We start from the raw sequence: 26,229 nt of genomic DNA, 5'->3' as shown, positions 1-26,229 counted from the left end.
TGGATGTTATTATACATATGGCAATTTATAGTTAGCTGGAATGTCTTGACTAATTAGAAGTCTATTTTCTAATTATGTATAATAATAATTATTCTCTGAATTTGGCTTATTTATTGACTAGAATATTCTTCCTGTACTAAAGATACTACTGATCATTTTCAACACAAAGATGTTCACGTTTCACAGAAAAGTTATATTGAACCTGAAACAACTTATGGAACACTTGTGAGTTCTTCTGGAAAAACTAAACTATAAATAAAGGCTGTTTACAACAGAGTAGGAGTATCATACCTGAATAGTTTGTGAAGGATTTGAGGTCCTCTAAACTGATGGGCACTTGGGCACCAGAAATTAACACCTGAAATGCCAAGTTAAAAAATGTAAGTTTAGGGTAGAAATAAGAAACTTCTTTTATCCCAGTGAAGCAATCTCTTTTCTTACAGTCAACAAGCATATACCTGGATTTCCTGCTGGTCAAACATTCTGAGCCATTCAAGATTCACAACATTGGCCAGACCTTGTCTGAAGGCTAGACAATGCTGTCGGATCTGTTTATTTAGTCTATAATCTGCTACCAGATGGATATATGCAATTCGGTTAGCACTGGTGACAGGAATATCCTTTCCACCTGGCTTCAGTTCAACTACCTATAAACATAAAAAAATGGAAACACAGACATATTAATAATACTCAGAGTATGTTTGGAAATTTGCAATGAAATTGAGATGGAAATATTTCAGAGTAATGTAGTGTATGAAATGGCATCCTAAAACCCATAAATATTCAAACTTGTAAACAAAGAATAACGTTAAACAGGCATGTGCACATTTAAGCAACATATCTGCTGGAATTCTATGAGTTAGCATTGTATTCTACCTTCGAAAAAGAAATGCATTTATTTTAGATTCACACCCCTGCTAATGATTCATTAACGAAAAAATGGCTATTTAATAAAGTGAAAATAATAAATCAAAAGGTCTGAAATAGGTCAGAAATTATGACAGAAATCAATCTAGAAATTCAACTTGGGAAGAAAATGAAAATGAACTTGGTAAAGTGAAAAATTATTTCAATGGATCTGTGATCTTAATAAGAGGATTCTCTCCATGAGTTCAGATCTCATTTCATCTAGGCCTATTCATATATGACTTTTGTTCATTTTCTCCTATAAGAGAATCAAGAACAGGCTGGCTCATTTTATACCCATTTGCACTCTCACAAGGGCTAATGACTAACTTCTGGGGAAATCCTCTTTCACCCAAAATGAACTTCTGCTTGTGACAGAATGATAAAGCACCTGTAATACAGGGATTTAAAAATTTTGTTTCTGTATTCCCAATACTTAGCACAGTGCCTGAAACAAGCTTCTTAAATTCCTTCAGAGTGATCTGGCTCCTGTCTGCCCCTTTTATGGATGTAAGACTAGTGGACTAATAGGTCTAATATGAAAGAACTACTAAAAAAAAAAAAAAAAAAACTTCCAGTATTTATTTTAAACAATCTACATATTTAAGGAGAAAATTTTAAAATGTTACTAATTTATAAACTTTAAAATGGCTGAAATGTGATGAATAATAATTATATTTATGCCACTATATTAAAAAGTATAAAACTGAAGTGTTTATATTTTTACAATATTAAATAGTACAAGTGAAAGTTTTATAATTACAAAAAAATTATGAGTTCCAATTAGAATGTTATCTAACCTGAAAAGGTTGGCATTTTCCTTAATATCATTACCACATTGTATTATCATCCTTACTTTTAAAATTCATGTATATAAAGAAATAAAATGCAACACCCTATTTTTTGTTTTAATGGATTCCAATATTTGCACAGAGCTTTAATGGAACTACCGCTTATCTAACAGCTAAGTTACTGCAATCCATTTCAGACGGAAGAGAATGAAATATTCCCATTAACAATTACTTTGGAGAATTCATTCTAGAATTGGTCGATGTGAAGATTTTATTCTATGTTCAAATAATACCACTAGATGGTGCAAGGCAACAGTGTACATAGTGCTACAACATGAGCTCTCTTAATAAGCATTCTCAAGAAGACAAATTATATGGGATCACAGATTTACAGCTGGTTTCTCTATATATGGAGAATCTTCTCATTTAAATAAGTATACATGTTCTTTGAACATGAAATTGTCATCAAGGTAAAACTACAATACACAAAATATGGAAGAGGTTTATAGCAAAAACAACTAAAAACAAGCTTTTCCAAGGATTGACTATACCCACTCTGTCATGTTACTTTGCTGTGTTTAACAAGAGAAAATGTTTTATTTTATTGCTTCCATATACTGCATTCCATTTGGAAGAAAAACAAAATATCATTTGACTAACCTTTGAAACAGTCTATATGTTTGATGATAGATATAGATGGTATACAATAGTGAGGTTTCTCTATATAGTATCCTATTTTCACTTTTGACCTCTGTGCCCCTGTGAAAAGACCTTACAAAGCTATACTCTTATATAATGATTCCTCCCTGGACTGTAGAGATGCACGAGACACTTACTGGCCCTTGTTATGTTTCCCCACTTCTAACTTCTGAAGAAAGAGTCAGAATTCTGTAACCACTTCTACAAAAAGCCAAAACCTCTACGTGGGGTTGAGTTGTCATATGGGACACAAGAATCTTACACATTGTTGAAGAACAAAAATGGGGCGTTTAGCAGGACAGATGTGCCCAGTTTAGGGGCAGCCTCTCTAGACTAACACTAATGCAAGTCTTTTACCTATTAGGACCTAAATACCATTACCTTCAAGGATCTCACAACTGAATTCTCCAATGACCAAGATCCAGTTGTGTTTTTACCCAACAGTTGTTTCTTATGGCCTGAATAGCTCTTCCTCCCCTAGAACTCAAGTCTTGTCCCTAGCTGCCTCATGTTAGTAGCCTTCCCTTCTGAGAGGAAAACCGAGTTGACCTTCCTTTTTGTTTAAAGCACAGTAAGAAATGGGAAAAATCTTAGATTCGTTAGTTTACTTAACAAAAACTGGAGGAGAAAGAAAGGAATCAAAGTGAACAGACCCTGAAACTCTATCTCATCCCAATCCATCTTTCATAACATAGTCAGGACTTCACACATATGAGCAATCAATGAATATTTGCTGAATGAATGAATGGACACATGAATCTGATGAGAATTAGGGAGAAAAACACACTGAAAAGGAAATTGTCTATTTTAAATGAAAACAATGAACCTAGAAAATGATTATCTACTACAATGTCTTTTTCTGGACAAGAAGAGGAGAAAATAACCATAATATCAACTTGCAAACAACTTAAAGATAAAAGGATTCAGTAATACTTCATTTATCTGAAGGTCAGACAGCATCAATCATATAGAATATAGAGCCTACACACTCAAAAGCTAGAAATAAAGTGCAGTTTCTTGTGCAGTTCTCAACCTTGAAGATCACTCAGGATCTCAAAATTACACAAAAAAATGACTCAATTCAGCAAGCAGAAGGAAACAAGTGCTTCTAATAGCTAAATAAGACCATAAAAGTCAAACTTCACATGTAGGAATGCTTTGAAGTAACAGGGAAAGGAAAAAAAAGAGGGACAGATGCCACAAAGTGGGAAGTCATAAGAAATAATTGGGAGAGGTTGCTGAGGCTACAGAAGAAAATCAGAACATTTCTAGAGAAAACAGCTCCTGGATTATTGTGTCATACTAATGGCACACCAATGATAGGACAGGTTGGAGGCTGAGGAGATACTCAGCAAAAAGGCAAAGAATGTTCTACTCACTTCATTGATCTCTGAAGTCATTCCTGTGGTATAGTTTGTACTATAATTAATGTTCAGGAGAATGACCCTGAGTAATCAAAAAAGACTTAAAAGTTCTTTATACTCTAAAAAGGAAATATATAACAAGCTTCAGGAATATATTCATTCAGGGGCAGCTAGGTGGCACAGTGGTTAGAGCACCGGCCCTGGAGTCAGGAGGACCTGAGTTCAAATTCCGCCTCAGACACTTAACACTCACTAGCTGTGTGACCCTGGGCAAGTCACTTAACCCCACTGCCTAGCCCCCTCCCCCCAAAAAAGATAATATACTTACTAGCTGTGTGACCCTGGGCAAGTCACTTAACCCCAACTGCCTCACCAAAAATTGGGGAAAAAAAAATATATATGTATTTGAATATATACACATACATATGACATATATATTTGAATATATATACACATATAATATGACATATATTTGAATATATATACACATATATATACATACATATGTGTGTGTGTGTGTGTGTGTGTGTGTGTATATATATATATATATATTTTTTTTTTTTCAATTTGGGACATTCAAAGATGCCAAATTTGAGAATAGTTCGTTTTGATAGAGAGCAGGCAACTAGGTTGGCTCACTGGACAGAGTGCTGGGCCTGGATTCAGGAAGACCTGAGTTCCATTTCGGTCTCAGACACTTAATAGCTATGTGACCCAGGGGAAGTCTGTTTGCCTTAATCCACTGGAGAAAGAAATGGCAAACCACTTCAATATCTTTGCCAAGAAAAATCTATGGACAATATTGGCATGACATGGTATACATGATCACGAAGAGCTGGACACAACTGACTAACAAAAAATTTTGACAGGGAAGTAAATAGATAAGACATTTATCAAGCACTATATTCCAGGAACTGTTTTAAGAACTGAGAATATAGTGACTACAAGAAAGACATGTTGTTCATCTTTTGTTTTGGAAGACCAATGACATCACAAATGAGCAATGTCTTGCCTTGTGTTTGAATTAGATTTAAGTGAGGTAGAATTGCACAAATCATCAGCCTCACGCTCTCTTCCAGAGTCATTGATGTCCAGTGGCAAGGCAAAAGTCAGAATGACTGGCAACAACCTGGGATGTTGTGGGTGACCTTGGCACCTTTGATGTCTTCCCAAACTCTAAGTGCTCCATACTGCCTGCTTGAGCTGTGTTGGCAACTCTTCTCGTCCACCCATTCTGCTGGGAGAGGTCTTCTCATGCTTGGGGTAGGCATTCCTCTAAATCACCAACGGTTTTAAAGCCTATTGGCTACCATCAACGTAATTTAGCCCTTCTATCAAGATGGTTTACCAGGGTGGAGCTGTTGTGTATGCTACAGCTTCTTGGAGCCACAGGTCAGAGTTGGGTGAAAGGTGGACATGAAAGGTAGATGAGTAGCCCCGAAAAGGAAGAAAGACAATCCCTCCCCTCAAAGAGTTTAAATCTGGGGGCAGCTAGGTAACGCAGTGGATAGAGCTCCGGCCCTGAAGTCAGGAGGACCTGAGGTCAAATCTGGCCTCAGACTGAACACTTGACACTTACTAGCTGTGTGACCCTGGGCAAGTCACTTAACCCCAATTGCCTTAAAAAAAAGAAAAAGAAAAAAAAAAGAAAGTTTAAATCTGAATGAAGACAATAAAGGGGAACTGTGAGGGCTTAGGGTTATGGTGTGGAGACTAGAACCTGGTAAGATAAGGCAACAACTCACCTATAAGAGCTGAGAAACACATGAGAGGAGTCTTAGTTACTGGTGGGGAAGAGGGAGAGGTACTGTTCTAAAAAGATGGCAGGCATAGAGCATGCCGGGAAGAGTCAGAGAGGTTATAAAACCTAAGTACACTAATGCACTTTTGGTAGAGCTATGAATTGATACAACTACTCTGGAAAGCATTTTTGGAACTATGCAAATAAACTGACCTAGTAATTCCACTACTAAGCATATGTCCCAAAGAAGGTAATTAACAAAAATGCACTCTAAACACCAAATTATCTATAGTAGCACTTTTTCTTTTTACTATAGTAGCAAAGAAGTAGAAACCAAGTAGATGTCCTACTGATAAAAGAATGGCTAAAGTTTAACCATTTAAAGAAACTGTGGTACATGAACATTAGTATGAGAAACAATAAACATGTTAAATATAGAAAAGCAAGTTAAGACATAAGAACTGATGCAAAGTGAAATACTCAGGGCCAAGAAAACAACATGCATAATGACACAACAACGTTAAATGCCAAGAACATCACAAAATAATCACCCCTGTTGTGAAATTATAATGACCAAGCTTAGCTACAAAGAAGAGATATGAGAAGGCACTCCCCCTTCTGCTTCTTTGCAGAGGTGAAGGTCCATGGGTGTGGAACAGTGAATATAATGCCAGATTTTTTTTTTTTTTTGGTATGTTGTTCGGTTTTGCTCATTTTTCTTTTTTCTTCTTTTTGAAAATTTCCTTGTTATAGGGGAGAGATATAGGAGGCAATAAAGGTAGTGTAAAAACAAAGGACTAATAAAATCTTTAAAAATATTTCCCTAATTAAGCTTTAGTTTTATAGAAATTCAGTTACACGAAAACAACTTATTCTTCAACAACAGAAAGGACCAGCAACAACCTTCTTAAATATTAAGTCCTGTAGGACTAAATTTAACATCCTATAAGAAAAATGTGGCTCAGTTGAATAGGTGACAGACAACTATACACTGATTTTTCTTTAGGGTGTTTATTATTAGCAATAGTAAATGAAAAACTGGCTATGTGATTTTAAAAATTGTATTTTTCAGGTTCTGAGTAATTCAGTTATCTGCTGTTGGTACTATAGTCTTGGAAAGCACATTGCACAATAAAACAAAAAATAAAATAATGTCGGAAGGAATCTCAAGGAAGACCTGTTTGTTAGATGGCTGATGGTAGAATTTAATGTTAACTCATTCCACTCAGCAATCTATAATATTTTTAACAGTTCTAGGAGAAAACAGACATTGGATAAATACTGCAGAAAATGTTATTGGATTATAGGTTACTGCAAGCTCCAATATTCATATCTTCAATCACTATATTCATAATGCAGTAATTATTCAACTGTAATGAATATAGATGAAAGGCGGAGATGATCATGTAGTATGAGAGAAGTGTCTTTGGTATTTTCTTCTAGTGTAACCAATCTATATTAATGGTGAAAATGCTATTAGCAAGTCATTGCAGTGGCAAAAGTAATTTAACAGAGCAGCTGGAAAACTTTCAAGGTTTTAAAAATGTGGTCTGTTTCCATGGCTCTGTAGCCATAACCATTCCTGAGTTATGCATCAAGATAAAATTGGTTACTCAAATTAAGTGCTGAGGTCACAACTTAATTATTTAAATAACTAAATCACTGTTAAAAGTACTTTTACTTTTCATTAAATCCCCTTAAAAATCATGTTTTATCATTGTAGTGACATAAAATCTGACTTGATTAAAATATGTCACTATTGAATTTTCTGTATTTAATGTGAACCACTTAAAGATATCTAGATTATTAAGGGAAGGTAGGGATATTTGGATTACATCCCTTACCCTTTGGTATCAGTTTCAGAGACAGCAACTACATATTCTCTGAGCATTACCATTGGAGAAGGTAACAGAGGATACCTACATGTATGGGTCATTAACATGAATATTATGATAACAAAGATAGCTTACAACAGGTGTCAGTTATTAGTTGTACTTTTGAATTCCATGACTTTCATAAATAGTAGAATTCTCTATCTTCAAAGTAACTGAAAGCCTCACACACACAGCTGACACTTGCTGATCTATACTGACTAGTTCTAACAATAAGATTATTCCTGTCCTAAGTAAGTTTTAAAGGATTTGGTGAGTGAGGAAAGTTTGTGGTTTCTGACCTCAAAGATATTGCTGTAACCGAAGTATGATAATGAGGTAAGAGTAAGAAATTGAGTACAACCTTCTTCCAAGTTAAGTTGCCATAGTTTGGCACATTAATTTAAAGAAACTAAGACATAAAATTTGCCTTTCTATCCATCTTGTAAAAAAAATAAGGGGATGAGATGATGGGTTTAGTGTGAGAAGCAAATGTTCTAATAAAGATACTTGAATTCCACAAGATCACTTAAAATGCAGGCACAATTTTTATCTTGAGTTGAAGGTATGGTTGGTTCTTTGACACTAAAGTCTTCTTCAGAAAAAGACAAGTTATTCAATATAAGAAGATTCTCAGAAATAATCTAGAACACAGTTTCTAAAACTTTTCCCATTTGCAAACCCTTTTTGGGTTTAAGCAGCATTCGCTGGAGTTGTGTGGGTGTGACAGCATGTGCAGTGCAAAATGCATGAGCTTTGTGTTCAGAACCAAGGTGGCAGTGAAGTTGTGAGATACAACATGGGCAAGTGCTGACAGAAACACCTCGAATTCATTACATATTTGATTTTTAATTAATTTTTGGTCGTTGCACATTCAGAGACCTTTTACTATTGCCAAATTTCTCACGACCTAGAGACATGACCCAGTTTAAGAAGCGCTAATCTAGAACTAATTCCTAAATGCATTCTTTCAAACCCTTCCCTAGGCCTTCTAAAGAATATATTTGAAAATTAACCAAATTCAGATTTCCAGAACAATTTTAATAATGGAACTAATTTTTAGGGGCTTTCACTCTAGGAATTTAAGCTGCTCTCATAAACAGATTTAGCTTACATCAGAATAGGTAGATCCACCAAAAAACGGGGCAGCAGTCAGCTAGGATATATAATGATGCTAATAATAGTGCGACTATTATATATTTATAGTATGGTAACCCTACTATTATCAGCTTAATTCCTTCAGTTTCTCCTCTGGATATTGAAAAGGACTTAAGCAAGCTAGAAAGGATCTATCTTCAAAATTGGAGATTAGAGGCTTTCTAGAACACAATATACTGTATTTGTCCTCGTTTCTGGAAATCTAAAAAGAATGCTTGGTTTGCTGTTTTGGGAAGCCATGGAATCTGACTCCTGAAAAAGCCTAGGGTCACTATCTATAGCTGTAGACAGGAAGAGATATGCTTATATCTTTCTTTAGGAAATGCCACATGGCACCTAAAATAAATACCCTCCCCACCTCTGTCCACAAAAGGACAATTTAAAACCAAGTAGTCTAGTCAAAATAAGCTATAAGAATTGTTACTTTCAGTAGGCTGATTGTCTATGGTAGACTTAGGTTACAGTGAACCAACCTGGCCAGATGATGTATTACTGGAAGCTGCACTGATAGTACAGCTGAACAGGTGGAAATTATATAGTACAACTTTTGGAAGAGAAGCCACATGATTCTCTTCCAAGCAATGTGTTCAGATCTTGCTTTTGTCTTTCCTCCAAATGATGGTGCAGCAAAGCCAAAAAAGAAAAGATGGAAATCTAACACTGACGGTCAAGACCAAAGAAATAACAAACATGGGATAAAAGAAAGGGTCTTTTGTTTTTAATTACCCCTTGTTTTCAGTAGTTCTCCTTCCCTCCACCCCTTACATGAAGCATGCCTTTCGCCTCCAAGCCATCACTTTCCCAACAGCAGCCATTATGTGTGCCTTTGTTAAATAAATGAGACCTGTCCTTTTGGAACTTACAGTTGCAGTTACTAGCCTACATATTAACTGACGAAAATAATAAACCTATTGCATTACCAGAGAGTCAAGGAAGAATTTCCCTAGAACTCTTTAGGCTAGGATGATGAGTGGGATTATGTGATATGACAAAAATCTATAATAAATAGACTATTTCTTATTTTTGGATAATGAAGCATTTTATAATATGCTTTCTTGCTTCTCACAACAGTACTACTTGATGGGCAACATACATATTATTATCTTCATTTTACAGGTGAAGAAACTGAGATTGAGAGAGGGGTGGTTTTCCCAAGGTAATTCTGCAGTAAGTGGCAGAACTGGAACTCAAATAAAGATCATCTGACTCAGTCTAATGACTTTCTTATTTGCCTTTAAAAAACCCTTTTTACTACACCACATATCTTCCTTATTATGAAAGGAATGGATGAGAATGGGTTCAGTCAACAAAATGTTTACCTTAGCTCAAATTCTACCTTCTGCAAGAGGGCTTCTCTGGTCTCGAGCACTTCTGATGCCTTTTCTCTGAGAATCAGCTCTTTACATATCTTATAAGTACACAGTTATTTGCAGGCTGTCTCCCTCATTAGAATTTGGGCTCCTAGAGAACTGGAAGTGTATTTTTGTCTTTCTTTGTATCCCTAGCACTCAGTATTGTAAATCAGTATACGTTTAATAAATGATTATTAACTGATGATTAGAGAGAATCCTTGATAAAGTGAAAAAGCTAAGCTTACGTCAAATAAAAGAAAGTATAGAATGTACTAAACTTATGGGAGAACTCAACAGATAATATAAGCTGATCATATAAACAGCTTAATAAAAATTTCAGTTAAATTATTTGAAGACCAATATATAACAGTTTAAACAAAACAAAACAAAAAACTAGACAGAGAGTGTATCTCTAATATTTGAATTTAATTAAAAGAGAATAAGCAAGTCCTCCCATATTTTTCATGATGTTCTTTGTGTACACTGTCAGAGAAAATCCTTGGTTACATTAACCACAGATCTGACCTATTACAGAAATTCTCTTATTCCCTAATATAATTCAGATGCACTGTTTTGCTTAACATTAAACATGATGGTAACATTAAATGTGTTAGCAAAAATAAGAAAAAGAAAGCAATGCCATATAGGTGTTTAGATAATAACCATGAAATCTGCACTAATTTAAACTTTCTCAAAATACGTTTACTAAGTCTAAAACAAAATTAGGTATTAATGCTGACTAACATTCCATAAAGGTCTACATGTGACCATTGTTATCTTCACTGATGATATGAATGAAAAAAATGAAGCCTTCTTGATAATGAAGTTGGATTTTGTAATACCTGGAAAACCAAGAAAAGAAATCAAAGCGATCTTGAAAACAAGAGGAATGGAATGTAAAAACCAGAATCAAGTCCTCATACAAAAAAGTGCTGTATTTATTTATTTTTCGGTGAGGCAATTGGGGTTAAGTGACTTGCCCAGAGACACACTGTTAGTGAGTGTTATGTGTCTGAGGCAACATTTGAACTCAGGTCCTCCTGACTCCAGGGCCAGTGCTCTATCCACTACCAAAAAAGTCTTGTAGCCAAATCTAACTAGATATATGTAAGATAACAAGAAAGAGCAACTAGGGAAAAACCAGATACTTTAGAACCAGCAGAAACATTAGAGATAATTTCATGCCCCGTCCAAGCAACATCTTAAAATTTCCAAATATGTTTGATGTATTGGCTACTAGTTTTAAGAGAAATCATGGTTGGGATACATCAATTAAAAGGTCAAAAGGATCTTAAAACAATTGAAATTTTAGGCTTCATGGACAAACTCTGGGCAATATTTATGTTTACCTAGCTCTCAGAACATACATTTTCTTTTATGAAACTTCTAAAACTGAAGCTGAGAACTACAGTGATTCAAACTCAGTATTATACTCTTTGGCTAAAATTCAGCTCAAAATTCTCAAGTACATACGTCTATTAAAATGCAATATTTTCATTGACTATCAAAACTAACCAAGCAAAATTAATCAACCAGACCTAAAACTGTATATATTTGCATGAATAAAGTTGATTAAACTTTTTTACTCCTTTCGTTTTTTTTTTAAATCAACACAGCTGACATGGTAAGCTTTTACTAATGCATACAGTTAAGACTTCTATAAACTGTAATCTTAGAAGTTTGCTTGGGGCCACTAGGTTAAATGACTCAATTGGTGCCAGAAAGTAAGCACTGATTAAAGGTTATCTGTTACTACCTAACTTATTTATCAGTGTAAGATATTCTTTGTTTTTTTATGTGTGTGTGTGTGTGTGTGTGTGTGTAGTTTTCTCAATTTGTGTGAATAGTGGCAACTTTATATGTACCACTTTTTGTGGTACATTTGATGAATTTCTCTTTAATATCAATTAAAAATAAGATTCTAGAGATACAGATTTAATTGACATATGTATATTACATATGCAGAGATGCATGTTACAATAATATCTAGCATTTAAACAAGACCTACTATGTTCCAGGCACTGTGCTTTTACAATTATTATCTCATTTTATTCTCACAACAACCCTGGGAGGTAGGTGCTATTATTATACCCATTTTATAGCTGAAGAAACTAACAAACAGAGGTTAAATGACTTGCCCAGAGCTACACTGCTAGTGTCTGAGGCTGGATTTGAACTCAGGTCTTCCTGACTCCAGGTCATAGCAGGAAATGGCCCTCAACACAATCGTCAGTCAATACACATTTATTGATTGCCTACTAAGGGCAATTTCCTCAACTGTTAAGAGCTTAGACGTGCCCAGCATCATTCAATTAGCCAGTAGCAGGACCCTAATCAGAACCCACGTCTCCTGATATCCAAACTAGGGTGAGATACAGCATAAAAAGACACATATTCAATAATAAGTGAGTCAGAATTATAGTGCTGTCATTTAAAAAAACAACACAATACTAGAAAATATTAAAGTTACTTCTGATGACAGGAAGTGATCTTTCTACTTTATTTCTGAGAAAATTTCATAAAATGTGGGCTTGGATTTTTAAAAAATAGATGGAAAAACTGAAGAAGATCTAAAAGTACCATAAGACTGATTATACGTAGAGAAAACATGTCCTACAGAGAAATTGTTTAAGAAATTGAAGTTTACTAGGAAGGTTATAAAAAGATTAAGAGATAAATAATTATTATCTTCAAGGAGATTAAACAGATATGTTCTTCATCTCTACTTTGTTCTAAAGGCACTTCAGAAGCAGATGAGCCCAAGAATTTCCTAACATTTGCAACTAGGTCATCAATGTTTCTGACTTCAAAGCTTTCACTAAGGGAGAACTCATCATCTCCTTAAAGCACCCATTCCACTTCTTAATACTTCTTATTGTCAGGAAAGCTTTTCTTTACATCAAATCTAAATCTGCTTCTATCATTTCTATTCATTACTCCTAATTCTGCTCTCCAGGATCAAGAAGATTAGGTCTGTATAGTACCTTTTCTATATTATAACACTTTAAATACTTGACACAACTATTGTGTTCTATTCTCACCCCCCCAAGGTAGTTTATTTGGGGAGAAGGGGGAGACCAGACCTGTGACTGCATAAGTTTAGGAAACTCCTAATGAGGTTAACTCCCTCTACCAATGTAGAGTGGCACATGCTCTTCAACTCGAGTCTTTGAGAGGTTCCTGGGGGCACTGAGAGGTTAAGGACTGAGCAGTTCAGGGTAAAATAATCACTAGTTGTAAGAGGTGGATCTTGAACCCAGGTCTGCCTAATACCAACACCAGTTCTCTAACAAGCGTACCATTCTGCCTCTCTTCTCTTTCATGTCTTGTTTTAAGTTTTCTCAACTTCCAGGTTAAATACTCACAGGTCTTTCTATAGAAATTTTTTTTTGTTTTTTAGGCAATTGGGGTGAAGTGACTTGCCCAGGGTCACACAGCTAGTAAGTGTCAAGTGTTTGGTCTGAGGCCGCATTTGAACTCAGGTCCCCCTGACTTCAGGGCCAGTGCTCTATCCACTGTGCCACCTAGCTGCCCCTCTCACAGGTCTTTCAATAATTAATTTTGGTCACTCTCTTCTTGACAATCTCTAGCTTATCTACATCTTTCCTAAAATATGGTGCCCAAATATGAACACAATACTATTTCTAGCTGATTGAGAACTTTTTGTATCCCGTCATCCAAAGCGTTGGCAATCCCTCCTAGATTCACATTGTCTGCTAATCTGACATGCATACCAATCTATGCCTTCATCCAAGCCACCGAGAAAAATGTTCACCAGAATATGTCTTTGGATGTCACAGGGCAGGCCTGATTCATGCAGGTGAATTGGAATTTGGAACAAAATGAGATATTCATTGACCATTTAATAGTTAACCAAAGGAGGTTAACTTAGTCATAGCAATGAAAAGAGACTTAGCAAAGATGTAGCACTGATTCAGTTGAAAATAGCTTTTGTGTTTCTGTTGGTGCCAGCAACTGCTGCCTCACTGTGGGCTATTTTTGTATGCAGGCCACCAGGAAGCTACATCAACATAAGCCAATTAGGTTTCGAAGATGGTTTTTAATACCTTTTAAGGAAAAAAATCAGTCTAGTCTGCGTAGGGGCAGATATTACTCCTACATGAATAGGAGTGAATCGTTACATACCTACATGGACATGGAGCCATTAACGATAACTGTGTCCAGTCACAGATGCACATAACTCTAGCATGTAATTAATAATTCTCTATCTTATTCACAACTACAGCATGAGCTGAAATCTAAGTATACTGTATCTATGGAGCTACTACTCATGTTGTGTGGTTAAAAATAAAGGGAAATGAAGTTTGCTATGACTTGTTCTTGATGAAGCCTTGTTGACTCTTTTTGATCATTGTTTTCTTTGTGAAGTGGTCACAAACAGTCCTCTTAATGTGTTCCAAAATTTTACCAAGAATAGATGTCAGGCTTACTTGTCTTTAGTTTACAGAGTTCACTCTTTTCCATTATTTGAAAAAGCAGCTACTTAGACAACTATAGTCTTTATTGAAAATCTACCTTTCTATACCTTACTACCCACTGATGCTAGTTCTACCTTCTCAGACCAAGAAAAACACTGTTAGGCCCTCTTCAATATGATAGCCCTTCAAATACTGGAAAACACTTATCATAGCTTCCTCTCTGCTAGTCCTCTCTTCTCCAGCCTAAACATTTGAAGTCTCTTCAATGGATCTTTATTATCATGTGCTTCAGCAAGGGCTTCCAGAAGCTGATTTAAGAAGCCAAGGCAATCTGCAATCATGAAACAGAAATCTTTTTCTTTATTTATAAATTTTATAGTCACCATTAGTGTTTATTATGCTCACCAAACTCTGAAATAATAGAGGCTACACCTTTATTGAGAAAGACACAAGTATGAGTGTTCAATATGTGCCTTATCTCCTCTATTGCCTAAGGGCAACAGGGGTTGGGAAGTAATCATTAACTTGCTATGCTAAGAAGAAAAAAGGAGACACCTCAAATGCCCCACTCTTACCTGTGCCTCTCCAAGATCATTATTCACCACAGTAAAGTTTAGCCCAAGTTCCTCCACATCGCCTTCATAGCTCTTGAGAAAAAGCAAATTTTTGTACATTTCAGGATCTAATGATGCCAGGTGATGAATATCCACATCAGCACTTGTCCCAAGCAACTTGGAAAGGAAAAAACCAGCAAAGGGCAGCTCCACTAACATGTTTTCATAAAGAGCCTATAAATAAGAATAATGGACAACACAATTTATTGAAAATCTACATACTAAAATGTCCACACCCTTTTCCCTAAGATCCCACTACTACACATATACCCTGAAACATCCTACATGTACCAAATATTCACAGCAGCACCTTTTATGGTAGCAAAGAATAGGAAATACATTACATGCCCACTGAATGGGGGATCGCTAAACAAATCATGGCATCTGGAGGTAATCATAAAAAAATGCATTATGAAGAATCCAAGGAAGTGAAGGAAGACCTAATAAACCGATACAGAGTAGAGTAAGAAGAAATAGGAAAACAACATACACAAACGCTACAATAACATAAATGGAAAAAAAAACCCCAACCTGAAACAGTATGCTATGTAATTATGAGAATAAATTCTTACTCTCAAAAAGAACTGAGAAATCCCTTCCCAACCTCCCACCCCTGTCTTCACTGCTAACACAAGGAAATATGATATGGAATACTGTAATACTGTCAGGCATGATCAATGTATAGATTGGTTTTGAATGGCTTTTTTTCAACTGTCTTCTAAAATCTCTGTTATAAGATATGGTTCACTGGATAGGGGAAGGATATATGTGGAATGAATGTGATGAAGAAACAAAAAGCATCAATGAAAATGAAAAAATTACATTAATAGTCTTAAAAAGCTCCATTCTGTTTGTTTCTGAAACAGATAATATTTCTCTTTATTTTAATGTGGACATCTTTTCATTAAAACTGTAACATTCTCTCATAAGACATGCCACATGGGCATACCACAATGACATTATAATATAATACAATTTTTGAGGTAGAAGGGGTCTCGGTGATCATCTAATTCCCCATTTTACAGATGAAGAAACCAAGGTCCAAATGATTGAGTAAACTGCTCAAAGTCACACTACTAGTTCATTGCAGGGCTGAAATGAGCTATCCATTTACTATTGTATGACCATGGGCAATTCACTTCCCTTAGGGGCCTCAGTTTAATTCCTCTGTATAATGAGGGAGTTCAACAGAAGACCTTTAAGGTCCCTCTGGGACCAGCTCTAAGTCTATGATCCTTTGATTTTTGCAAGTTCAGATTTTTTTTTCAAAATATAGCACTCCATCCCTTAAACTTAAAATTCAAATACACAATCAAATTTTAAAAGCTAAATGAATTTTGCATAAAGTAGTAAAATATAACTGCTAGTTAATTTCTATTCCAGACTATCTACCTCATCACACAAAATATTTTTAAAAGGATGAATCTTAAATTGACTTCAAATCTAGAAAACTTATCTCTTTTCCTGAGTTATCATAGAATTTTAGAATTAGTTAGGTCCCTAGAGACTATTCATTACTCCGTCCTCCATTAGTACCTCTACTTGGCTTCCACTTCACTGAATAACAAGGCCTCATCCTCCAAAAGTAGATCACTTGAAATCTTATCACCATGAAGGATGACTCAGGTTTGTAAGTCTATACCTTCTTAACTCACACTCAGCCTCCTCCCCCTCTACCTGGAGGCCTGGAGGGTGGAGCACTAAACTCCTCTCAAAGCCTTCCCAAGACTAATTGCTTTTCCCATAAGATGGTCCTTAAATTATCACCTAATGTCTCCTCTTTCTCTCTACTTAAAGGTTAATTCTGTTACGCTCTGGTCCAATGCCCTTTCACCTCTTCCAGGACCATGCTGCACTAATTATGCTTTCAGAGCTCTTCATTATGGATTGGCTCCCTATTATCTGACTACAAATGATAGGATTTTTTTGCCCTCCCCCCTCATCATCTTCAATCTATTTTCTGCATCTGACACTGCTAATCACTGTCTCTTTTGGTTCTCCTCTTTTGGTTTTCATGACTTTCTCTGGTCCTCCTCTTACTTTACTAACTGCTCCTTCTCAGCCTCTTTTCCTGGCTCACTATCCACCAGGTCCTTAAAGGTGCACATTTCCCAAGATTCTGTCCTCGTGCTCTTCTCTTGACCTCATTAGCTTCAAGGGCTCATCACCTCTATGCAAACAACTCACAGATCTGCATCTCTAGGTCCACTCTTTCTTTAAAGCTTCATTTAGAGTCCCAACACTAATTACCTCTTGGATATTTCAAACTGGTTATCACAGAGACATCTCAAGTGCAACATGTCCCAATGGAATCTCTGTTCTCCTTCTAAACTCCCCTATTTCTATTGACGGCACCAAATACTCATCAAGTGTCTCAGCTTCATAACCTCAGTATCATTTATCCATGACTTAACCATAAGCAGTGACTGTGTGCTAGGGTCTGGAAATGCAAAGAGGAGAAATCAGCCTCTACCTGCAAAAAGCGTATACGCTAACAGGTAGACAACAATTACATTAGTATATACAGAATATAAGGAGAGTAAGTGCTAAGGTAAATACTGTCATTAAATACAAAGCAGTATGATGAAGAAGAGGAGAAGAGTTAAGTAAATCAAGAACAAGCTTCATTTACAGGGCAATATTGGAGAGAATGCATTCCAGAAATGGGGATATCCAGTAACAAAACCACAGGGATGGGATACAGAGTGTGAAATGTGAGGACAGGGCCAATTTGGCTGGATCTCAGAGTGCAGGAAGGAGAGTAATATACAGTGAGTCTAGAAAGACAGGTTAAGATAAGGTTGTAAAGGACATAAAAAGCCAAACAGAAGTGTACATTTGATTCTAGAAGCAACAGAAAGCCAATGGAGTTTACTGAGAGGAAAGAGGCATTTGTGGTTAAAGAAGAGCATTCGAAAGATGAGACTTGGAAGATGGGCTGAAAGTGGGGAGAGACCAATTAGAAGTAGACTGTAGCAATACTCTAGGTGAGAAGTCATGCAGGCCTCACTCCTCTTCCTCACTTTACATATCCAATCAGTTGCCAAACTTTGCTTTTTCCACCTCCACAACATCTCTCACATTGGGACTGATTTTCTTTACTCTCTATTCATACAGCAAACACCTTAGTTCAGGTTCTCTTCACCTCCTGCCTACATTATTACAATGGTCCCCTATTCATTTTCCTAATTAGTCTCCCTGTCTTAAAGTTTCTCCCCACTCCAATACATTCTCCCAACAGCCGCCATGGTGAATTTCATTAAAGGCAGAACTGATCTACTGAAAACTCCAGTGGACTCCAGAATGCACTCCTCTTCTTATTTCTACCTTCCAGAACACCCTTTTTTTCCTTCAAGGCTCTGTTTAAGTATCATCTTCTACATCAGAAGTTTTTGGCATATTTTGTGTCTTAGCCCTCTTTGGTAGTCTATGGAAGCCTATAGGTTCCTTTTCAGAAAAATGTTTTTAAGTATATAAAATAAGATACTTAGAATTGAAAGGAAATCAATATTAAAACAGTTACCAGAATATTTTTAAAAACCACACACAAATTCTTGGCTCTTAGGTTAAGTTCCCTTGTTCTAAATGAAGCCTTTCCTGATCCCTCTAGCTCCTAGTGCCATCCCTCCCAAACTATATTGCATTTATTTGTACTTATTTTATATATTTATTCTGTGCATACTGATACAGGCCGCTGAGAATGTAAGCTCCTTGAGAATACGGACTGTTTCATTCTTTGTAATTGTATGATGGTCCAGTACATGATAGACACAATAAATGTTTGCTATTTGAATGATACAAATACACTGACATATAAACATACCAGATATTGCCTGACTAGAGAAGATTACAATAGGACAACTAGCTTCCTGGTCCTAGGCACTTTGGTTCTCAGTGTCAGTGGACTGAATTTTGGTTGCCATATCACAGTGTTGATTCATACTGAGCTTCTATTCCACTAAAACTCTCAGCTAATTCTCTTAAAAAAAAATTAAACTTTTTTTCTATTAACAAAAACCAAATTTCTCTCCCTCTTGTCCAAATGCAATGGAAAAGAAAATACAAACAAAACCCTTGTAATACATACACACACACACACACACACACACACACACACACACACACACACACAGTCAATTCCTGCATCAGCAATATTGGGGAAAAAAAGTAATAACATGTCTCCTTCCACAATCTAGAGTCCATTTTCTTTTTGTCAGTAGTGAGCAGCAGGCTTCATCAAAGGTTCTTAGTAATCATGGTCCCCCGCCATTTCTCAAAATGCTGGTTAGTAATTCCTACCCACAACATTTATTTGTGAGGCTGATTTTTAGACCTGGATGTAAGATTTTATTACAACTAATTTCATCTTACTAGATTTGGCCCAATATTCTAGCCTATAAAGATCTTTAGGGGCAGCTAAGTGGCGCAGTGGATAGAGCACTGGCCCTGAAGTCAGGAGGACCTGAGTTCAAATCCGGCCTCAGACCAAACACTTGACACCTACTAGCTGCGTGACCCTGGGCAAGTCACTTAACCCCAATTGCCTTAAAAAAAAGATCTTTAAAATTTTTCTGATTAAATTATTACTTAAAAACTTAACAGAGAAAAACAACATGCCTAATTAAACTTGTTTAGTAAATATTTCCATATGCTCTATGACCATATTCTGAAACTAGACCACAGGTCTGACCACGTCACTCCTACTCCAGTGGCTCACTATCACTGTTGGAACCAAATACAAAATCTGTTGTTCGGCCTTCAAAGCCCTTCACAACCTAGCCCCCATCTACCTTTCCAGCCTTCTTACACCTTACTCACTGCCATGAACACCTGACCCAGTGACACTGGCTTTCTGGCTGTTCCAAGAACAAGACACTATCTCTTGGCTCCAGGCATTTTCTCTGGCTGTCTCCCATGCCTGGAATGCTCTCCCTCCTCAATTTGGCCTACTGGCTTCCCTGGCTTTTTAAGTCCCAACTAAAACCCCCTCTTCTACAGGAAGCCTTTCCCTTATTTATTTCCTCTTTTTCCTGTTTATAGCTTGTTTGTACATTTTTGTTTGTTTACTGTCTCCCCTATTGGATTGTATGATGCTTGAGGGAAGGGATTATCTTTCGCCTTTTTTTTTTTTTTTTAAATCCCTAAAGCTTGTCACAGCGCCTGGCACACAGCAGGTACTTAGTAAATGTCTACTGACTGAATGAGAGGGCAATGAAGCTGGAACAAGAAGATTTATGTTCAAGCCCTGTCTCTGCCATGAAGTAAGGAAATTAACATCTGAGTGTCAGTTTCTTCATCTACAAAATACATAGCACTAGCTACTTCAGTGTAGTAAGGATAACAATAGCCAATGTACACAAAGTGCTTTGTATCCATAAAGTGTTATCTAAGTGTTAGCTACTATCTAAATGTAAGCTATTACCACCACCACCATCCCCATACCTAAGTTCATCATTCGTTACCAATACTACCAATTAATCTGGCTTCTATTAGCCACAAACATTAATGAATACATCTTTTTTTAAAAGGTACTAATGGTTGAAGGCATGTTATTTTTCCTTTTGCTATGAGATACTCTATATAGGTTACCTAATTTCTCTTAGATAAAGCAAAACTTTCTGGCAGGAGACATTAAAATAAAGCTTAAAGCTCTTCAACTGTTTTGTACTATTCTAAGACAGAAGGGATTCAAGTGTCCCTAGAGTTGCTTAAACTTTGAAATGTTTAACCTCATCACACATCCATGTAGATCATTTGGATCCACCACTAATACTATGTGAATAATGAGTCCAAAGGCAAAGTGAGCAGTCTATGGAAAACTGCATGATTTATTCAAGGTGTTGAAGGCAAACCCCCTCACTTGTGCAGTTGACTTTAAAAGTAAACTGGAAGTATAAATCATTGATGTTCAATGTATAAGGTCAATGTTTGCCATTCCTGCATTAGTAACAATAAACCATTGTAATTCTTTAAATATATCAGACCTACCTGAATTTTAAATGGAAATCCCATCTGTGAGTCATAAAATGTAAATGTAGAGGTATAATTTTTTACATAAGGCAGGTTTAAACCTTTAAACCATTTAATATACAAGCACTAATAAATGATAGCACTAAAAACTATGATTGCATCAGCTAAATGGATTATAAATTAAATTTCCATAATGTATGCAAGTTAGATACAAATGCAAACATAAATCAAGGTATTTTCTAAACACAGGTTAATTACACAACTTCAAGAAGTGTCTATTTTTATGCAAAATAATCCACTTAGCATTTTTCATATGGGTCTTAATTCTTAGCCACTTGCAACATTTGCTCCTAGAAGCCTATCAATAACTTCATGTCACGAAAAAATAGCAATAGGTATATTGAAGAAACTTGTAAGTTATTTTTCAAGTGTCTGTCTTTTATGAGTGTTTATTGCTAGAAATTGTGCCAAGATGATTTGAAATAAAAAGGATTAATTATAGAAGAACCCTTTTAATATAAGTAAGTGCAGTAGCAATGCAATTAATGCAAATTGTGGCGCTATCAGGAGAATAAATGTGAACAACATCACAGGCCATTTCTGTTTGCTGCCAAATAACTTTAGTAATTTACTACATTAAGAATCAATAAAAAAATAATGCTTTTCAAATGCATCACTATCAATCTTCAGGTACTTCTAAAGTGAACATTTATAACTTAATCTAAAAACTATATAAGAAATGATGCTCTATTTTAAAGGCATCTTAATTGGGCATGAAGATACTAATTTTAATTATTTCAGGTTATACTAGTAAAGTATTTTCAAAAACAAAAATATAAGGGAATAAAAAGAGGATAACCAGTCGACATTCTAAATATTTTAAGGTCAAGTTCTGTTAATAAATTGTAACTTAAAAATTACATTCCCCAGTCTAGCTTTGTTTATTTGCAATAATTTGTAAACTCTAAATTCCTAATGGCAAGTATTGTGTCTAATCTTTATTGTCTGCCCCTAATTATATAGCATAATACATTACATTTGTTGGTGCTAAATAAATATTTGGTTCTCTCTTAAATTTTTATAGATTTTATTCATATCCTTCAAAAAGCTCAGGTTTCTCAATGAATTCTTCCCTGATAATTTACAAAGAACTCTTTCTCCTTTCCCTGAACTTCTATAGGGCAGTCTTATCTCTAACAGTTATCTGGCTACTTAATCAAAACCTTTTATTGTTCTTTGTTTCCTGTCTATAGGAGCTTAAAGCTGAGTGTCCCTGAAACTCTCTGGACCTCAGTTTCTTTATCTACAAAATAAAGAGACTGGACATCATAATTTCTAAGACGCCTACCTTCTAGCTTTAAAGTACAATGATCAGTAGAAAACCCTAATGAGGGGATTCTCCCTGGAGGACAGGATCTATTTCTTACTCAAGGTGTTGAAGGCAATCTGCTACTAAGTGTAATCTGCTACTAAGACAGGGCTTAGACCCTGTAGACACACATTAAATACTTGTTGAACTAAACCATGTTTTAGAATAATACAGTTTTATAGATGGAAAGAACCTAAGATATCAATTAGTCCCATTTTCTTTTTTTAATCGCTGAGGTAAATGGAGCACCGAAGAATAAAGTTAAATGACTTTCCAAGGTCAAATGATTACAAGGTATTATTAAACTGAAACAGCAAAAACTATATTCCATTCTTTCTGGACAGAAGCTATAAGTGCAACAACAGAAATTTCTTTGGCCAAACTTCTCCTATAGAAATTTGATACATTAGTGTTGTTAACATGTGAGGGACTATTTTGCCATAACAAAAAAAGAAGTTGACACTAACAGATAATGAACACCCAGGAATACCATGCATTTAGTGGGCTTCTTTCTTTTTTTTTTATAACAAGTAGCACTTCTATGGCATTACTTTAAGGTTTGAAAAGAGTTTTGCCAATATTGTTTCTCATGATCTTCACAACAATCCTATTGCTATCGTCCCTATTTTACAAATGAAGAAATTAAAGCTAAGAGTGGTTAAGTCGCCTACCCAGGGTCACAACAGCACTAAGTGTCTAAATTGGGATTTGAACTCAGATCTTTCTGACTCCAAGTCCAGAACTCTTAGACACTGACTCAATCACCTAGCTGCTTGTAATCCAAAGTCTAGGCCTCGGATTTCATGGGCTACTACAAATATTACGTGAGACATTAAAAAGCAATTGTCCTGCATACTCGAGTAAGTTTGTGGTTAAATATAAACGAAGCAACAACAACAAAAAGAATTCTGGAGAATCTAGGAAATCTAAGCATTCCCTGTCTCACTGCTATGCTCCATCTCCAACCTCCAGAAATAACTAAGCCAAATCTAATTAGGACAACTAAGTCCTTGCTAAATTCATACATTATTTTATGAGAAATCCCCCTCATTCTCCTTGATTAAACCATTGCCAGGGCTGGATCCATATATTTGCTTATTTTTGGTTTGGACCTGTGATTCATCTGCAAAATGAATATACCATGTGAAAATTCTCTCTACCACCAATTCACAGGGATAAATTTGTCTTAAGTTACAATCCCTGAAAAGATTTTCTCTAAGCAATGTCTTGCCCAGGGAGAGAGACAAGTCTTGAATCTACCTCTTCCTTACTTTCCCTAGCTCTATAATCATATTCATATGCAAAAAGTGCCCTAGGCATCTGTTAAAATAACTGGCTAAGAGGACACTTTATAGAACATTTTTCAGCTATAAGGAGGTATTACAGCAACATGAAGCAAAGCCTTCACTGATCAGGTTTCACTAAAAATAGGGTGACAAATTAGGATACTCAAATATGTTAAATAAATTTCAATAATTTCAATTATTCAAAAGGATACCACTGCCAATAATAGAATACCATCGTCTTTATCCTACAAGAAACTGAGGTCACATGAAGCCTAATATGTTAAGTTCCTTTATACAGCAGACATGATCCTGGAAAGTTATGTGTAAAATTGAATTCCAAATGACACCAAACCTAAGCAATATTTTAAATTCAAGGAAAGGGGAATCTCATTTATGTATCATTTATGTAACTAGGCTCATAAAATCACAGATTGAGAGTTGGAAGGGACCTTAGAAGCCATCTGGTTCAATTCCCTCATTTTATGAATGAGGAACTGAAAAGTCCAAAGAGATTAAGTCACTGACATGAGCAAGCCGAGGAGATTAAGTATGAAGCCAACTTGCAGGTCCAGATGAGGTCCTACTGTAAATGGCACTTATAAGGATTCACAAAGACTATAATGATGATAATATTTAGGTGATGGAATTAACATCTGGAATCTAACAGCTTACCATCAATTGTGAAAAAGTGACAAAAACTTTGCTGAAACAATATGTGCAGATAATAGTCAAATTTGAGCATAATAAACTTTTTGAAATAGATGGTTTGAATAACAGTGTACTCATCTCTGGACAATGTTCAAATAAGCATTTTCACAAGAGTGAGAGAATAATGGCCCAATTCTTGCTGGCTATTTGTTAACATCAAATACACACACACACACACACACACACACACACACACACACACGCAAATCTCAGAAGGGGCAAAATTCTCAGATAAGGCAAAGTCATTTGTAAATGGACATTATCCTTGATTTTCTGACTCCTGGAAAAGCTGAAGGTCAACATAAGCAAGACTATAAAAGCTACAGCCATTTTGGATAACTGAAGGTTTCAAAAGAAAGCTTGCTTGTGAAAATTTGCTGAACTCAAAGAAAAAAAATCTAAAATTGATTAGAACTTTGTGATAAATGGAGATTGGAGTAGAGACTGAAAGTTGAACATTACCTTACAAAAATCTGAGTTTGCATAACAGTTCAATTTGGCTGAAACTATAGCCAGATCAAGACTTTCAACAACACAGACCTTGAGTTTTTGGATTCAAAAGGCCATGGCCTAAATGAAGTATTCAGTGAAGTGAGTAATTTTCAAAACAAAAGCATTTTTTGCCTGCCTTTTAATTACCAGCATTCTCTACAATATAATACCCTCAGCAAATTAAGTACTTTTAAAAGAGGGATCTAACTTACAATATAGCAGAATATACCTATAGGATTTAGTATTATTAAATATACAAATTCCCAATCTTTGATACCTTTAAAAGTAAATTCTACGAAAATACAAAATAAGAAATGACATTTCATAATCTGTCAATTAAATTTTTGAAAAATATTATCCAGATAACATGAAATAATTTGATTTATAAGCATTCCATTCAAATTAAATCAATATTCTATAGTCAGAAAAGAGCCATTTTCAAACAGAATTCAAATATGATAAAGGATTTACTTCAATAAATATTCCGAACTTAATTGACTTAAATGGACCTAGGTGCTTCTAACTGTGAAAAAAGATCAAGATGCCATTACCACATACTTTAACTGTTTATTTATTCCCTGTCCAGAAGTCTGATTTACAGGCAATAAAATGCAATCACTACACAAACCAGAAGCAGGAATCATCTGCTAATGGAACTTTTAATTGAGAAGTGACCAGTGACATGAGGTAATTCTTCCCATATAGGATTGCTTGTGAAGACCTCTTTGCACTTTATCACGGTAAACAATCACTAACATATGCATTAAAGAAAATTTAAATACATTATGACCCAATAAATATCACAATCAATCAATATACTCTTTTCCCTCCTTAAAGATTTAATGTTTAAATACCACACTATTAATATTACAACATACTCTTTTAAGATCGACTGTACTTACAATGCTAATATAAAATTTAACTATTTGTAATCAAACAATAATTGGATGGTATGCAAAAGATCATAGAAACCATTATCACCATACCCAACTAATAATTCATATATAGTAAAATCAATTGAATGGACTCAAATCAACCAAAACTATTATGCTCATGAGATTTTGTTTGTTTGTTTATTTACTAGAGAACTCCACCCCTTCATTCATTGAAAGTCTGATGTTAAAGAGTATCTCCAACTCATTTGTGTGTATGTTTATCTCTATGTGTACACAAAGTACACAAACACATACACTTTCTGTCTCCTCTGAAATACAGCATTCAAAACAAATCTCTTAAAACCTGACACATAAGAACACCCCTTTAAAAAATGTTTAAGGTTTAGAAATTCAGTGAAAACTTGTCATCAGAAGGATAAATAACCTGAAGCAAAATCTGCTATAAATAGGAAAAGAAAGATTCAATTTTTGTTCAGACTATACCCATTAAGGCAAAGCTTTTTTATTTTTAAAAATATTTAAAAGTCTGAAAGAAAAAAGATTTTCAGTTAAAATATTGTCACAATAAAAAAA

General features: G+C 35.4%; 1 protein-coding gene across 4 annotated transcripts in view; it reads right to left on the bottom strand.

The window, feature by feature from the left end:
* The window catches only part of UBE3C (ubiquitin protein ligase E3C), a 162,263-nt gene that overhangs the window by 14,296 nt on the left and 121,738 nt on the right, over positions 1 to 26,229 (bottom strand). For all 4 annotated transcript variants that reach the window (XM_027841019.1, XM_027841020.1, XM_027841021.1 and 1 more), the window contains exons 19-21: positions 14,897 to 15,109; positions 459 to 647; positions 292 to 358 (exon numbers count right to left, since the gene is read on the bottom strand). In XM_027841019.1, coding sequence (XP_027696820.1) covers positions 292 to 358; positions 459 to 647; positions 14,897 to 15,109 — 469 coding nt within the window. The remainder of the gene's footprint in view (positions 1 to 291; positions 359 to 458; positions 648 to 14,896; positions 15,110 to 26,229) is intronic.

Source organism: Vombatus ursinus, unplaced genomic scaffold (assembly GCF_900497805.2).
Source record: "Vombatus ursinus unplaced genomic scaffold, bare-nosed wombat genome assembly UNPS02014852.1, whole genome shotgun sequence".
Taxonomy (NCBI): Eukaryota; Metazoa; Chordata; class Mammalia; order Diprotodontia; family Vombatidae; genus Vombatus; species Vombatus ursinus.
This window is presented reverse-complemented; position numbering and strand designations above follow the sequence as displayed.